Genomic DNA, 17677 nt, shown 5'->3' with positions numbered 1-17677 from the left:
TGGGTGGTGGCGGCGGTGGTGGTGGTGGTGGCGGCGGCGGCTGGTGGTGGTGGGTGGTGGCGGCGGTGGTGGTGGGTGGTGGTGGCGGCGGCGGCTGGTGGTGGTGGGTGGTGGCGGCGGTGGTGGTGGGTGGTGGTGGCGGCGGCGGCTGGTGGTGGTGGGTGGTGGCGGCGGGTGGTGGGTGGCGGCGGCGGCTGGTGGTGGTGGGTGGTGGCGGCGGGTGGTGGCGGCTGTGGCGGGCGGTGGCGGGCGGCGGCGGCTGTGGTGGGTGGTGACGATCGGCGGTGGGGGGGGCTGGTGGCGGCTGGCTGGTGGCGGCTTGCGGTGGCGACTGTGGCAACGGGCGGTGACGGCTGATAGCGGGCGGTGGTGGCGGCTGGTGGCAGGTGGTGGTGGCGGTGGTGGCGGCTGGTGGTGGTGGCAGCTGGTGGCGGTGATGGCGGCTGGTGGTGGTGGCAGCTGGTGGCGGTGATGGCGGCTGGTGGTGGTGGTGGTGGCGGCTGGTGGTGGTGGCAGCTGGTGGCGGTGATGGCGGCTGGTGGTGGTGGTGATGGCGGCTGCTGGCGGGCGGTGGCGGGCAGTGGCGGCTTGTGGCGGCTGGTGGTGGCGGCGGTGGTGGGTGGTGGTGGCGGCTGTGGTGGGTGGTGGTGGCGGCTGTGGTGGGTGGTGGCGGTGGTGTCGGCGGCGGCTGTGGTGGGTGGTGGCGGCGGCGGCGGTGATGGGTGGTGGCGGCGGCGGTGGTGGTGGGTGGTGGTGGCGGCGGCGGTGATGGGTGGTGGCGGCGGTGGTGGTGGGTGGTGGTGGCGGCGGCGGCTGGTGGTGGTGGGTGGTGGTGGCGGCGGGTGGCGGTGGTGGGTGGCGGTGGCTGGTGGCGGGTGGCGGCTGGTGATGGGTGGTGGCGGGTGGCGGCTGGTGGTGGGTGGCGGGTGGCGGCGGGTGGTGGGTGGTGGCGGCGGGTGGTGGGTGGTGGCGGCGGGTGGTGAGTGGCGGTGGTGGGTGGCGGTGGCTGGTGGCGGGTGGCGGCTGGTGGTGGGTGGTGGCGGGTGGAGGCTGGTGGTGGGTGGTGGCGGCTGGTGGTGGGTGGCGGCTGGTGGTGGGTGGCGGGTGGCGGCGGGTGGCGGCTGGTGGCGGGTGGCGGCGGGTGGCGGCTGGTGGTGGGTGGCGGTGGGTGGCGGGTGGCGGCGGGTGGCGGCTGGTGGTGGGTGGTGGCAGGTGGTGGGTGGTGGCGGGTGGCGGCTGGTGGCGGGTGGCGGCTGGTGGTGGGTGGTGGCAGGTGGTGGGTGGTGGCGGCTGGTGGTGGGTGGCGGCTGGTGGTGGGTGGTGGCGGGTGGCGGCTGGTGGTGGGCGGCGGGTGGCGGCGGGTGGCGGCTGGTGGTGGTGGCAGCTGGTGGCGGTGATGGCGGCTGGTGGTGGTGGTGGTGGCGGCTGGTGGTGGTGGCAGCTGGTGGCGGTGATGGCGGCTGGTGGTGGTGGTGATGGCGGCTGCTGGCGGGCGGTGGCGGGCAGTGGCGGCTTGTGGCGGCTGGTGGTGGCGGCGGTGGTGGGTGGTTGTGGTGGTGGTGGGTGGTGGTGGCGGCTGTGGTGGGTGGTGGCGGTGGTGTCGGCGGCGGCTGTGGTGGGTGGTGGCGGCGGCGGCGGTGATGGGTGGTGGCGGCGGCGGTGGTGGTGGGTGGTGGTGGCGGCGGCGGTGATGGGTGGTGGCGGCGGTGGTGGTGGGTGGTGGTGGCGGCGGCGGCTGGTGGTGGTGGGTGGTGGTGGCGGTGGTGGGTGGCGGTGGCTGGTGGCGGGTGGCGGCTGGTGATGGGTGGTGGCGGGTGGCGGCTGGTGGTGGGTGGCGGGTGGCGGCGGGTGGTGGGTGGTGGCGGCGGGTGGTGGGTGGTGGCGGCGGGTGGTGAGTGGCGGTGGTGGGTGGCGGTGGCTGGTGGCGGGTGGCGGCTGGTGGTGGGTGGTGGCGGGTGGAGGCTGGTGGTGGGTGGTGGCGGCTGGTGGTGGGTGGCGGCTGGTGGTGGGTGGCGGCGGGTGGCGGCTGGTGGCGGGTGGCGGCGGGTGGCGGCTGGTGGTGGGTGGCGGGTGGCGGCGGGTGGCGGCTGGTGGTGGGTGGTGGCAGGTGGTGGGTGGTGGCGGGTGGCGGCTGGTGGCGGGTGGCGGCTGGTGGTGGGTGGTGGCAGGTGGTGGGTGGTGGCGGCTGGTGGTGGGTGGCGGCTGGTGGTGGGTGGTGGCGGGTGGCGGCTGGTGGTGGGCGGCGGGTGGCGGCGGGTGGCGGCTGGTGGCGGCCAGCTGGGACACACCCTTCACCACTGAAGGTCTGAGTACAACTAACCATATGTCTCTCTCACCCACCAGCCCAGTGTTGCCAGCTCGCGCTCTCAAAATGTTTCCTTCAAAGATTGTATATTATCTTTGAACAACAAGTTTGATTATCAAGGAAATAATGCATATATTATTGTCACATTAATACTGTGCAATATCTTATTACATTCCTGCTAAATAATTATAATTTGAAACAGGACAAAAAATCCCACATATATATAAAAACCAAGATTAGAGATCACGAGGCCTAGGCCTCGCCTGTGACCACACATCCTGCCTCCCTGGCCTGCTACCCTCTCACACCTCACACTCTTAACTCTCTCATAATCACTCTCACTCTCTTACTCTGTCACTCTTACTCTGTCACTCTTACTCTCTGTCACTCTTACTCTGTCACTCTTACTCTGTCACTCTTACTCTCTGTCACTCTTACTCTGTCACTCTTACTCTCTGTCACTCTTACTCTCTGTCACTCTTACTCTCTGTCACTCTTACTCTGTCACTCTTACTCTCTGTCACTCTTACTCTCTGTCACTCTTACTCTCTGTCACTCTTACTCTCTGTCACTCTTACTCTCTGTCACTCTTACTCTCTGTCACTCTTACTCTCTGTCACTCTTACTCTGTCACTCTTACACTCTGTCACTCTTACTCTCTGTCACTCTTACTCTCTGTCACTCTTACTCTCTGTCACTCTTACTCTGTCACTCTTACTCTCTGTCACTCTTACTCTCTGTCACTCTTACTCTGTCACTCTTACTCTCTGTCACTCTTACTCTGTCACTCTTACTCTCTGTCACTCTTACTCTCTGTCACTCTTACTCTCTGTCACTCTTACTCTGTCATTCTTACTCACTCTCAGTCACCCTTACCCATTCATACTCATTCTCTCACTCTTACTCTCATACTCTTACTCTCAATTACTCTTACTCTCAATCACTCCTACTCCCAATCACTCCTACTCCCAATCACTCCTACTCTCAATCACTCCTACTCTCATTCTTACTCTTACTCCCAATCACTCTTACTCTCAATCACTCTTATTCTCATTCTTACTCTTACTCTCACTCTTACTCTTACTCCCAATCACTCTTACTCCCAATCACTCTTACTCTCAATCACTCTTACTCTCATTCACTCTTACTCTCAATCACTCTTACTCTCATTCTTACTCTTACTCACTCTTACTCTCAATCACTCTTATTCTCATTCTTACTCCTACTCCCAATCACTCTTACTCCCAATCACTCTTACTCTCAATCACTCTTACTCCCAATCACTCTTACTCTCAATCACTCTTACTCTCAATCACTCTTACTCTCAATCACTCTTACTCTCATTCTTACTCTTACTCACTCTTACTCTCAATCACTCTTATTCTCATTCTTACTCCTACTCTCAATCACTCTTACTCCCAATCACTCTTACTCTCAATCACTCTTTCTCCCAATCACTCTTACTCTCAATCACTTTTACTCTCAATCACTTTTACTCTCAATCACTCTTACTCTCAATCACTCTTACTCTCAATCACTCTTACTCTCAATCACTCTTACTCTCACTAACTCTCAATCACTCTTACTCTCACTCTAACTTTCAATCACTCTTATGCACTATTACTCACTCTTTCTCTCAGTCATCCTCACTCACTCTCATACTCACTCTTACTCTGTCACTCTTACTCTCTGTCACTCTTACTCTCTGTCACTCTTACTCTCTGTCACTCTTACTCTCTGCCACTCTTACTCTGTCACTCTTACTCTCTGTCACTCTTACTCTCTGTCACTCTTACTCTCTATCACTCTTACTCTGTCATTCTTACTCTGTCACTCTTACTCACTCTCAGTCACCCTTACCCATTCATACTCACTCTCTCACTCTTACTCTCATACTCTTACTCTCAATTACTCTTACTCTCAATCACTCTTACTCCCAATCACTCCTACTCCCAATCACTCCTACTCTCAATCACTCCTACTCTCATTCTTACTCTTACTCTTACTCCCAATCACTCTTACTCTCAATCACTCTTATTCTCATTCTTACTCTTACTCTCACTCTTACTCTTACTCCCAATCACTCTTACTCCCAATCACTCTTACTCTCAATCACTCTTACTCTCAATCACTCTTACTCTCAATCACTCTTACTCTCATTCTTACTCTTACTCACTCTTATACTCATTCTTACTCCTACTCTCACTCTAACTCCTACTCCCAATCACTCTTACTCCCAATCACTCTTACTCTCAATCAACTCTTACTCCCAATCACTCTTACTCTCAATCACTCTTACTCTCAATCACTCTTACTCTCACTAACTCTCAATCACTCTTACTCTCACTCTAACTCTCAATCACTCTTACTCTCATACTCACCCTTACTCTCAATCACTTTACTCTCACTCTTACTCATTCTGTCACCCTTACTCACTCTGTCACTCTTACTCTCAGTCACTCTTACTTATACTCACTCTTACTCACACTTACACACTCTCTGGCACTCTCACTCACCTTCAGTCACTCTTACTCACTCTTACCCACTCTCGCTCACTCTTACTCACTCTAGTTAATAAGAACACGCCAATATAAGACAACAAAACGTTTTCAGATTCTTTCTCACCACTTTCCAGCAACTTTTATAATTTATATAAATTATTTTAGGGAATAATACATAAATTATATATTTAAACATGATATTAGTGTTTAGTGGAATGCATAAGGAGTCAAATTGTGTTAAAAAGAGCGATTTTTAGAAAATTTGGAAAACTACTTTTTTCTGTTCATATTATAACTAAATGGATTTTAAAGGTTTCACTCAGCCAATATATATCATTCACAATTTATTAATGACTTTTACAAAAAACACCATAAATTTTATATTTAAACATGTAAAAACTATTTGTTTTACATTTGGAGGAAAATAATTGTAGAAAAACAATTTATAATTAAACCTTTGTGTTTGGATTTTTTGAGTAAAAGTTTCTCAAAGGCTCTCCTGCACCATTCTCAATGCAAATCATTCCCACACCTATGGGAAGAGATAGGCGAACGTTGTGTAGATAATTTGTGTTTGCTGGGATGTCACTCTCAGACAACAACCCATGAACCCTCATCCTCCTACTGCCAGCTAACAGTCGATCATTTCCAATCAGTCCTCTCAGAATCAAACTCTGATTACCCCCAGAATCCCTGAGGATATTAACCTCCACCTCAGGTCGGCCCTCTATACTGACCCAACCTTTACTAATGAACGGCCTATATCGCTCGTTCATCAAGTCCATTTTCTGTGGTTTATCCTGTAGTACATCAATATACTTCTTCTGGGGATCACACATGGTCAGGGTCACAACTTTCTTGCCCTGCCGACAATCTCTTATCATGTGATCCGATCTGTTGCACTTGTAACACCTCATTCGGGAGAAATCTCTCCTATACGCCCCTGAATGGCTCTGACTCTGCCCACTCGTATTGGAGTTCCTCGAGCTAGATGCACTACTCGTACTCTGTGGGACTTGACTGGACTCTTGACTCCTCGTCACATATTTATTTTCCTGCTGGCTTCCAGCAGGTGGAGTTGGCCACTTTCCTTCCTGGGGTTTGAAGTTAGCCGGTCTGCTTGTCTGTCCCCCAAAACTTCTTCCTCCCCAGACTCCACTGGGTCTGTCATCGCTGCATCTCGCCTCATTCCTCACTCTGTTCTCCCTTAAGCTCTTCTATGCTTCCGTAATCATATTCGCCCTGTCTGCGGCATAACTCACTTTCTTCACCCCTGCTTCTTGGATCTTGAACTTTGTCTTGGGGAGCATCACTTGCAGTAACTTTTCCATTATCATTAGCTGTTTTAGATCAGTATGAGATTCAACTCCAGCAGCCTCAATCCACTTCTGGAATCGCCTTTCCAGATCCCTTGCTGTCTCAGCAAACGTGCTTACTCCAACCTTCACCATCTCTCTGAAGCGTCTCCTATAAGCTTCTATGGTTAGCTGAAATGAGCGCAGTATGCTGCTCTTTACTGTGGCATAATCCTGGCATTCTTCCAGTGACAATTGGGTGTATGCCTCTCTGGCTGCACCGGTCAATCTTAACTGCACCAGTTGGGCCCAATCTTCCTTTGGCCACTCCTTAATATTGCCCACCTTGGGCACAAACAGGAGAATGTCCTTTTCTCTGACTTTACTATCATGTGGGTGTGATACCTGGGTGGTGCTCTCTGGCAACCCATGTTCAATCCTTCGTTCAGCCAAAGTTCTATTTGCTTCTATTTGCATTTCTTTAGTCTTCTCTTTTTCTTTCTCCTGCTCTAACTCCAGCTCTCTTTTTCTGGTTTTCTCTTTTTTTTCCTCCAGTCTGGTTTTCTCATTTTTCTACCTCCAGTCTAGTTTTCTCATTTTTCTACCTCCAGTCTAGTTTTCTTTTTTCTCTACCTCTTTCTTCATCTGTAGTTCTAACTTCAACTTCTCCATTTGGAATTGTCTCTCTTTGTCCTCACATTTAGGCTGCATCTGGAGCTGGAGCTCTAACTGGAACCTCTCCAAACTCCTGTTCCTGCTATTACTGCTACTCTTACTGCTCCTACTCGATCCCTGGGACCTCACGTCATCCTGCTCATCATCTTCCTTTCCACTTTCAGCTCCTTTCTGGGCTCCTTGTTCTGCTGCTTCACTCTTGGCTCTCAACTGCCTCAGGATCTCATCCTTCATCCCAGCTACTTTGGATGCCTTCATCCTGATGCCACATTTTTCCGCTGTTTCAATTGTTCCCTGGTGCAACCTTCCAAATCCTCAGGCTTGCCTGACTCCACAAATGCTTGCACCTTATCTATCTTGTCCTGTGAGTCTTCCCAAGAGAGAGAATATACACCTGCGGTTAAACAGTCTATGTATTAACACAAAGGGTGTACGAATCCACTCTCGGACAGAGTGTGGGTTTGTCAGTTCGCTCTCCCGGACAGGCCCTCAAATATTACGAAGGTGTTGTTGTCGTAATCGTGGTTGGTTATCCGTCCTTTATGGACAAACCAATCCAAAATCCGTGGAGTGCTTGTCTTTGATCAGGAGATAACCCTGTACGCTTCATGTTCTTGGTGAAGGGGCTCAGCGTCACATATTCAAGGGGGTGGGGGTGGGGGGGGGATACAGCTCCAACAATGGCCTCATTGTCACGTGTACACACCCAAATCGAGCTGCTGTGACTCCCCACTCTCTCCTTACTTGGTATGACCTCCTCAATCCCCCTTTCATTTGAATTATAACTCTGTGCCACCCTGTCTAGAAGCTATGGTTCCTTCTCTCTCTCCTACTTTCTAGGAAGCCTCACTAGGACAGGGGCGAACCCCTGCTCATTACAAGCATTTAATAACATCACATATACAAAGCACTCACATATAATATGTAAGTATATCAATTTCAACACATTATGACATTATAGTCTGGCTGCAGTCCAGTACCATCAGATTCTATCTGCCATTTATATCCAGTGGTAGCCCAACTCCTGGCTCACCACTTATGCAACCAACCTTAACAAGTAGGTTAAATCTTGTTATACAACGTGGCTCTATCAACCCTAGAATATATACAAAAACATCTGCAGGTAATTCCACCTATAGCTGTAACTCTATAAACATCAGTATAAGTATCCCTTGATACAAAAATATTAACCAATTACCCACCTTTCACTGCATCTTTCACGCTAATGACAAACACGCACTCTACCAACTTCCTACAAGTAGTCAAAAAGAACTTTCTTTCCACATCTGGAAGTCCACTACCCTGACATCATCCGGTTCTTCCAAGTTTATCTACCAGGATCCTCTACAACTCTTCCAGGCTTCTGCACCATGAAGTTTTCCTTGGACTCCAGTGGTACTCCACCACTGATTCCATAGAAGCATGTGAATCTTCACTTCACTGCTCCTCTTCCCACAGTTTGAGATCCATCTCCTCACTATGGGGGTCCTGCTCTTCCACAGGGCTTCAACATCCACTCCTGCAGCCTTGAAGTTCCACTTATTAACTTCTCTGGCCTCAACGTTCTCCCCATCAACTCCTTCCTCAGACAAACCTGCAACCCATTGACACGCCAATAAAACTGTTTCCCTATAAAAATATAAACAAAATAAACCCCACAATAAATGTTTCCACCCGGGAGAGCCGGTCGGCCGAGCGGACAGCACGCTGGACTTGTGATCCTGAGGTCCTGGGTTTGATCCCAGGCGCCGGCGAGAAACAATGGGCAGAAGATTCTTTCACCCTATGACCCTGTTACCTAGCAGTAAAATAGGTACCTGGGTGTTAGTCAGCTGTCACGGGCTGCTTCCTGGGGGTGGAGGCCTAGTCGAGGACCGGGCCGCGGGGACACTAAAGCCCCGAAATCATCTCAAGATAACCTCAAGATAAGATAACCCCACATCTCTCTGCTGTCCACATGCTGTTAGGAGACTCCCCCTACCTTTGGGTGCGTCCATCCTCCGCCCTGCAGGCAGGCGGCTCCTTCCTCTGGGAGCTGTCCTCCACCCCAGCTGGTCAGTTGGCTCCAGGAGGTCGACGGGAGAGGATGTGCTGCTTGTCCCTCCAGCTGTCTCTGTCATCTCTGTCCTCTTATTTAGGCTCGATGCCTTACCACAATATGTCTAATATATCACACCACCCCCCTACCACCGTAATCCTCACCACCCCCTACCACTGCCACCCACACCACCCACCCTCCACACCCCCCCTACTCCCACTACCCACACAACCCACAATCACTGCCACCCATACCACCGCCCCCTACACCTCTCACTATCACAGTCACCCACACCATCCCCTACCACTGCCATCCACACCACCCCCTACCATCGGCCCCCAGACCATCCCCTACCACTGCCACCCCACACCTCCTATCACAGTGTTACAGGATTACATATCATATTACTTCGTGTTAAGAGGAAAATACCACCCCTTATACGATTGGGTCTGTCCAGTCTCTGCATCTGAAAGATTTTAAAAATAGGATTATGTCTGGGAGTGAGCCAGGATTCGGTTATGAAAGCTAAATTCGGTTATGATGAGTAAGGGAATTGTTTAAGTTCTGTGAGGGATGTTTTAATGCTTTTTGCATTCCAAGTCATGAAGGTTAGGGGAGCTATTTAGGATGTTTGGGTTATAGATGCGTTTGGTTTCCTTGGTGTGCCAATATTCCATGTTAAATACCTGGATGTGGATGGGGGGCTGCGTTGTGGGAGATTGTGTTTATGTGGTCTGTCAACCTGAGTGCTGGAGTGTTGGGGGGTTGTTCCACCAACTGTTGTTTTTTCCTTTAGTGAGCATCGTTGTGTTTTAGTCAACAGGAGGGGTGGTTTGAGTGTTTCCTAGATATTTACTGAATGAGTTTTCTATGATCTGTTCCACTGTCCTTTGTATGCTTCCTATGATTGGGTGTGTTGTGTGTCACTGTCTGTATCCGAGGATGTGGAGCCTGTGGTGTCAACACCGGGGATGGGTTGGACTAGCAGTGTCATGAGTTTATTGAAGAATCGGTCCAGAGTTTTTCTATTATATTTCCAATGCCTGCAAGAAGTGTTTGAATGAGGTCTGTATTGAGTTGTGAGTTTGGTGGGGGTGTTGTGTTGCCTGGAAGTGTAGTGTTGCCCAGAGGTGTAGTGCTGCCTGGATGTGGTGGATAGGTAGTGACAGGGACATTTGGAACATGTGAAATTTGTTGAGTGGTGTGTGGAAGTTGTTGGGTAAGGATGGTGTTATGTTGTTTGAGTATGCTACTGTATTACATGTTTGTGCTGAATAGAGTCTTGGCAGGTATCGGTGAAGGGCACTGTTTTGATCTAATGTCATGGGCTTTTCCACAATTTGAGCATTTAATTGTTTGTAAATCACATGATTTCATGGGATGGGCACCAGAGCAGAGTCATTAGTGTATCCTTGCGAAGTATGGTTAAATTCGTTACATTTGAAGCATTGAGATGGTCGTGGAATGTATGCCTCTAGTTCGTGGTAATAGCCATTTCTCCAGTCCCGATCAGGTGGAGGGGTGTCTGGGAACGTAAGCAATGCTGTGTCTGTATCAACCAGCTCTCCATAAATTCTATGCATGAACTTTTTTACTCCATAGACTTGATTTCATCTGTCAGCAGTTGCTTTTTGATGTCTTCTTCGCTAATGTCGAAGACATGTTTGACGATACATTTATTTAATCTATCACCTAACGGTCCATAGCAATGTACTTTATATCCCCAGATCTCAGTAATTGTAGAGAGCTCCAGTTCCTTGTCGGGGTTGTAGTTCACAGCAATTAAGTTCTTTTGCTTGTTTGGCCTGATATCGTGCGCCTTAATCTTCAAAATTTTAGGAATGTCATTGAAAATTATACTCTGTGTTCTAACGTTATCGAAAACACTCCTATTCACAGTTGCGTGGCCACCCAATGAAATTATATAGTTTTCAAGCAAGAAGAATTTGGCCTACCTTGGTTTAGTTGATGTTTGTCATCAGACCATGAGGGACCGTGTTGACCATTGTTTACCTCCCGGTAGTGGCGGCGGTCCACCTCTTGTTAGTTAGCCTTACTGTGATATCTGCTGTCCAGGAAGGGGCCTTCTTGATCCTCCTGCACGCATGGGGAACTATCTTTATCCGATTTTGTCCCTGGTGCCGGCAAGTTTCCAAGTTCCTCGACACTGTCGAAATTTCCAGGCGATGAGATGCTAGGCGTCTCCCCACCCGTCACCATTTTGCCATTCCTCGGGTCAAATCCGCCCCAGTATGCCTTAACATTTTCACCAGGACAGGATCCGCTTCCCCAATTCTTATTGTACCTTCACAAATGAAAGGGTGGATCCTTTTCCCTCTTTCAATTGGGGCCTTTCTTAAAACGTCCTCTGCTTATTGGTCCACCATCCTGACCAAAGCCACATTCCCATTCTTCCTGGGGCTACAACACTTCTAAGCAAAGTGTCCCTTTACTCTACAACTGAAACACCGTCCCACTCTGGAAGGTTCCCCACCAGTCACCTTGGCCACATCTTCGGAGGACGAGGATCCATGTATCTTTGTTGAGCTTTCCGCCCCTGCTCCAGAGCTCGACCCAATGTTACTACCTTGAGGCTTCCTCGCCGGCTCTTTGAAACTCCTTGACCCCTAGATCTGGGAGGATCCACCCCAGTCTTCACTTCTCCCATGCTTCTGAAGTTACGATCGAACTTTGGGTATGCAGGTTGTTTGGACAGACCTTTCCCCCTAGGGCATAATGATTCTTCTAACATATCTGCCCTGTCTGTCGAGGCCTTCAAATGCTTGAGGCTGCCTTAGCGCTCTAGTGCACTTTCGAACCCTCTTTCGGTACAACTCCGGAGTCAACCGGAAAGAACACAGCACCGCATTCTTCATTGCCTCATAACTTATACATTCCTCGACGTCCAGCATGTTGTAAGCCTCCCTGGCTTCACCAGTCAGCTTACTCTGAATCAATTCCGCCCATACTCCGGCTATCTTATCAAGATCGCGACCCTCTCAAAATGGCCGAAGAAACTCTCCGCCTCTTGTGGTACAAACACTGGTAAATCACGTTCCTTCCCGTGGTGGTCGTCCTGTTGACTAGAAAGTCGTACCGTCACACGTTCAATACGCCTCAGTTCAATCTTCTTGCTTGCCTCTATCTCCAATCTCTTGGTTTCCTCCTTCTGAAGCTGTATCTGGGCCTCCCGCTCTTCCCATTTCAGCCGCGCTTCATGTTCTCGCTCCTCTTTTTCCCATTTCAGTTTGGTGGCTGGCTCCTCACGTTGCAGTTGGCGTCGTGCTCTTGCTCCCCTTCTTCCTGTTTCAGTTGGGCAGCTCACTCCTCACGTTGCAGCTGTGCGACGCACTCTCGCTCTCCCCTTCTTCCCGTTTAAGTTGGGCAGCTCGCTCCTCAAGCTGCCGCTGCCACTCGCACTCTTCCCATCTCTGCTGTGCCTCACACTCACGTTCTTCTCTCTGAGCCTCCAGCTGCAATTTCAACATTTCCAGCTTCCCACTCCTTCGGGTTCCACTGAAGCCACCCTTGCTTCCTCCATCGCTTTGGGCATTCCCAACACTGGTAGGTTCCTGAGATGGTTCACCCCCAGTAGCCTCTTCTCGTACCCTGAGCTGAACAACAATCTGCAGCCATCTCTCCGCCACCCCTCGATGACCTCAACCTTTTTCCAAAGTGGTTCGCCACTATTTAGATGATCCTTCATGCAACCCTCCAGTACACTTTCATCCCTCGAATCCATAAACTCATCTGTTTTACTATCCTTCATTTCTTAGGCTACCGGAGCGATTAATTGCACAAAGTTGTACTGGTCCAGTAGCACGTACCCTGTCACATTGTCACTGCACTCGCAATCCTGTCAAGGTTGCCACTTTATGTTGCTCAGGTCTTCGCTCTTCTGGTCCTGGGTGCTACTGACAACCATGGGAGCACCTAAATCTACTACGGGCTGGGGTTCCTTCCAGAAACCCGGCCTTGCACCCGTACCGAGTGAGGTAAGTTCAACCTCCTCAGCCTCCTTTCCTAGTGTGTTGGTTAACACAGAGATGCGTTCGATCACGTCCGAAATTGCCCGACATAAACAATATGCCCAACAGGTTGATATACTCTACAGCTTGATATAACCACTCACCAGTACTGACGTATAAAGCTAACAAGATCGCTAGTTGGGTCCTCCTACTCATCTGATCCAGTAACACTGATCTCAATGGTATTATCCTCAATTTCTAGCATAGAACACCTTGATAGAGTGTATTGTGCAACAATTCAAATGCTCAACTAATTACTCAAGAGATGAAAACAATAACATAAACACATAGGTAAAATAAAAGTGAATGTACTAAGTAAAGTCTACATGGGATTGTAACAGTAGTACTGTAAATATAGAAACACCATAGATTTAACATCAACAGTTGGTAGGGAGTGGTAGTGACCTGACTGACTAGGGAGGGTCAAAGAGGAATGTGAGCTCATAGAGAAGGAAACGGTGGCGCCACTCACCTCCCGTGACAAGTCATCAAACTAGGAATATAACGAAATGTATTTCAGAATTAGTAGGAATTATCAATCATGGTTAAGGTCTTACGTTAAAATTAACGACATTTGACATTAATGAATAAGTCTTGAATGTTAGCAAAGAAGCATTTGACTTCAGTAAGATCTGAAATAGGTAAAACATATTTTGTCACTGGAAAATAGGTACCAATTTGTGGTTGGTACCGATAACAACCATAATAAGGTACCTATTATGGTTGTTACATCAGGTAAATTAGTAAAATACAAGTGCTACTGAATGTTGTAATTAGCCTGACTCGAGTATCTAGATAATTCCCCTTTGTTTTGGAATTAGAAGTCACTTTCAGTGACAAATACTGGAATTTAATTTGTAATTTTCAAAGATTAATCTGGCAACTGAGCTAGGGTCAGCCATTCACGAGGTCAGTGTGAAGAGGTTAGTCAGTATTTGTTGAAGACATCCTGGGGTCAACATCTCTCAGAGGGCAAGACTGAACAACTGGTCTGCCTGTGATATTTTAAGGTATCTGTATCTGACGTTTTAGTACAGTGTAGAAATACACATGTATTGTTGTAGTAAATTTACCCATTGCCTCAGTTAGGAAATTATTCAGTTGGAAGTGTTCTGACAGAGCTTTATTAATGTTTATTTTTATTTGATAACCTTTGACTTAATAAATCGTTTATAGAATTTATTGTGTTTAGTGGAATTTCCCCCCAACGTGTTTTTTTATAATTTGTTGATGTGCTCAAGCCCCATGTTTGAGACTGAGCATCCTCTACAAGCCTGCAAGCATTTATTTAATTTCGCAGATAATCCCTTTTTACTTTGATTTAATTTCCACTCTAAACGTAAATTTTATCCATCCTTTTCCGATAACTTGATCCTTTTTCGGGGTTTATACCTAGTTGAGGGTATCCTGCTCCACCGTCAATTGAGGAAATTACTCAGTGGGTAGCAGGTGGTGGCAGCGTAATTCAGAGTTGCAGTGTAACATAGAAGGGTACAGTATTCTCGACTCGTGACATCTAAACGATCAAACGTTTAGGTCTTGAGGAGATGAACTGAAGGTTATACAGTAGAACTCTAGTTTAATAACGACCAGCATTTAACCAGTAAGTGAGTTTAAAGGTTGGCCCCCGTTACAATGGTGCACAGCGGTGGTTTCACCAATTTTGTTTAAAAATTGCTGAAAGCTCATGAGTCTTAGCTATTTGGTCACGTGTGTAGGGGTTAGGGAGGTCAGCCGAGGGCCCACGAACCAGAATTAGCAGTTCACCCCACAACAGTAGCGATTGAGTGGAGCTTGCAAACTTTTGGGGTGGTGAGGGGCTAATAGTATTAAGAATTTGGTGGTTACGTTTAGGCTGTTAAGATTGTATTGGGTAAGGAGACCGCTTTGAATTAATTGAACTGGGTACCTTACTCGACTCTTTTCAGTTGGTTCGGAGGTGTTAGGTGTTATATGGTGTTAGGAGCCACCATATTCTCAACAGCAGTTGCTTGTGGCCTGTCTGGGCGGATTAATCTGTGGGACGCCAGGGGATTTATCCGAGGTCGTTGTTAGACGACCCAAACCGCAGAGAAAAACGTAAAATTAATGAAGGTAGTTGCAGCTACTGAGGGATGGGCTAGTAAACTACTTAGCACCGATTCAATGACTTAAGTGATCGCACATTTAGTAGAGGTTGTGTCGTATCTAGTCTAATTGTTGCCGAAAGCAGCGTGCCGTTCTGTTGGAATCTAGGTGGTCGCGGCCCTCTAGACTAGGTGCGGTAATGCGAGCCAGTAGGGGCGATTATAGGATTAAGTAGTGATTCTTTGGATTAGGTTTAGTCAAATTTATATAAAGTATTCCCCCCCCCCCTCCCCTGGTTGTGTTGTTCTAGGTATTATATATTTCCCCCCAATTTAGAGTGTTAAGTATTCCCCCTGAAAATAGTCGATGTCCACAAATTTTATTTCTATGTCCCAATATAAATTTCTATGTCCCAATGTCAAAGTCAGAGGTGAAGTTTCAGAAGTTGGTTAATCCTCTGGGCTTAGTACTTCCTGTCCGGTTAGTAACTGTACGAAGAGTGAATTTATTGAATTAAGTGATAGTGTTTTTGTCGAAAAAGTTTGAAAGACTTGGTGGAAAATTTCAACAAAAATTTTGTGATGGAATTTTGTCAGTCCACTTGGTTAAATTGGGTTAACTGAGGTTAATTCAAATTTGTGGGTTAAGGGTAAGATCCGGATATAATTAGGATTCCTTAGTCGGTGGTAGTAATGTATTCAAGGTATTCTAGTTTTAACGTTAGGAATGTAGAATTCAATATTTTAGAATTAAATAAGTTTTCGGAAAATTTTGATTGGATAAATTTTCTAAGTCCAGTTTGGGGCAGAACCACGGATTTTGGCCGTCCAACGGCCAAATTATCCCTATTATCCCTTCGACCGCTTCAGTAATATAATTATTGTATTCCCATCAAGAAATCATGAGGTGAATTTTGCCGACTTAGGCGAATTTTCGAAGAATTGGTAATAGGAAAATTTTCAGAGTCCAGTTTGTGGAATAATGCAGTTTTTGGTGAAAATCAAAATTTTCATGTTTAGTAAGTGTTCCAGGGCCAGTATTATTCTCTGGAGCACGCAAGTAATTATGGTCTAAACATCCGGAATTTGTAATTAGAATTTTGCCCAGTTAAGAGATATTTCGAGGAAAATTGTGTTGTGGAAAATTCTAAGTCCAGTGTTGTACTAGAATCACAGATTTTGAGAAATTCGAATTGTGGGTGAAATAAATGTCCATTAGTTCAGGGTTGTTCTGTAGGCTTTGCCAGTTAGAGGAAATTTTGTTTTCATCACGGTAGAGAAAAATTCGTCTTTGTCGATTTAAACGCGATTTCTATATTTTCGTGACGGAAAAATTTTCAGTCCAGTCATCTGGAAACTCGGATTTTGTTGAAAATTCGATTTCGTGGGTAAAGTGAACGTACGAGATATAAGTGCTAGACCATCGACCTTGCCAGTCAGAATTTTTGTGTTAACATCAGTGATGAGAAAATAGATTTTTGGCAATTTAAGCGAGTTTTCACGATTGGTGATAGAATTTTTCAGTCGTTTGGGTGAAAACCTCAGATTTTTACGAAAATTCGAATTCAAGAGTATTGAGAACGACCAAGGGGTCAGTGTTGTTCTGTGAACCTCGCCCGTTATAAGAAATAGTGTGCTTATATCGGGGAAGCAAAATTTGATTTTGGTCGAAGTAAGAGTTTGCAATATTTTGTTAAAAAAAAAAAAATCCAGTTTGAGAAAATGCAGTTTTGGTGAAAATTCAAATTTTCATGTCAATTTAATGTGCCAGGACTAGTATTATTCTCTAGAGCACGCAAGTAACATAATGATTGTCTTAACATCAGGAATTTGTAATTAGATTTTTGGCCAGTTAAGGGATATTTCGAAGATTTTGTGTTAGAAAATTGTTCAGAGTCCAGTTTGTGAGAAACCGCAGTTTTTGGTGGTAATTCGAATTGGTAAGACGAGTGCATGTCCCGGGGTGTCTGTTTTATTTATTAGAGCGTGCTATTAACGTAAACCTTGTTTTCTACTTCGGAGATACCAATTTGATTTTTAAGCGTTTAAGCGAAAAAACACAGGACTTGTGTTTTTAGCGAGGCTGAACGCTCTATCCAAAGTCAGTGGCCACTCTGTTCCCTTCAATTTCATCTAGTATACGAGTGCAATATCTTCATTATTAGTCCATCACGAGTCCTGCACGATAGTAAATTTAGTTTTGTTTATTTTTTACGGAAATAGGATTCTTTAATTCTTATTGAGAGTTCGCATCTCAGTTTCAAGTCAAACGACCGCGGATTCCTTCACAATCTGGTACTAGTGCAGTGCATGCTCCTTCATCAATTGGTTTAACTTGAGCGATTCTCTCAAATAATCAATGTAATTTTTATTTTTAGGAATTAAGATATTTTTTCTTTCGAAAATTGAGCTGAAAATTCTGAGTAGTATTTGTGAAAATCTCATTTGTAGTGGGAACCCGGGTCGTGTGTGAGGTGTATGGTGGTTACAAGAGGCATGGCGCACCGGGAAATACAGAGGATTTTTAACCCGGGCAGGAACCAGTCAGTAGGGGTCATAAGGGGTGCACGCTTAGTGGAGAGCACCCCTTCTGGTACTACGGGGGCCGGATTGACCGCTCAGGCAGCCTAGCTGGAGTTACAGGTGGATTCAGTGGAGCTGGGGAGATGGCACCACTTGTTCTGAGTATGACTGGGGAGTCTGGGGTACCTTCACGTCCCAGTAATGACACGGTGGTGGATATGAGTTGGGAATCCTTAGGGGGATTCG

The 17677-nt window shown here is 47.5% G+C and overlaps 1 protein-coding gene across 1 annotated transcript; it reads right to left on the bottom strand.

The window, feature by feature from the left end:
• Positions 1 to 10405: 10405 nt before the first annotated feature.
• LOC138350739 (ensconsin-like) lies at positions 10406 to 12302 on the bottom strand. The gene is made up of 3 exons (XM_069301949.1): positions 12167 to 12302; positions 11810 to 12117; positions 10406 to 10639 (listed from the first exon to the last, which is right to left on the bottom strand). The coding sequence occupies exons 1-3, from the start codon at positions 12300 to 12302 to the stop codon at positions 10406 to 10408; spliced, it is 678 nt and encodes a 225-aa protein (XP_069158050.1).
• Positions 12303 to 17677: the final 5375 nt, after the last annotated feature.

Source organism: Procambarus clarkii, chromosome 47, assembly GCF_040958095.1.
Source record: "Procambarus clarkii isolate CNS0578487 chromosome 47, FALCON_Pclarkii_2.0, whole genome shotgun sequence".
In the NCBI taxonomy this organism is placed as follows: Eukaryota; Metazoa; Arthropoda; class Malacostraca; order Decapoda; family Cambaridae; genus Procambarus; species Procambarus clarkii.
The sequence above is the reverse complement of the archived record's forward strand: the minus strand, read 5'-3'. Positions and strand labels throughout refer to the sequence as shown.

Excerpts from the sequence above, each read along its gene's own strand:
- LOC138350739 (XM_069301949.1), bottom strand. The coding sequence starts at position 12,302 with ATGTTGAAATTGCAGCTGGAGGCTCAGAGAGAAGAACGTGAGTGTGAG. Across the intron at positions 12,118-12,166 it reads GGAAGAAGGGGAGAGCGAGA|GAAGAAGGGGAGCAAGAGCA; the intron begins GTGCGTCGCACA and ends CAACTGAAACAG. Across the intron at positions 10,640-11,809 it reads TCTTCGGCCATTTTGAGAGG|ATTAAGGCGCACGATATCAG; the intron begins GTCGCGATCTTG and ends AAAATTTTGAAG.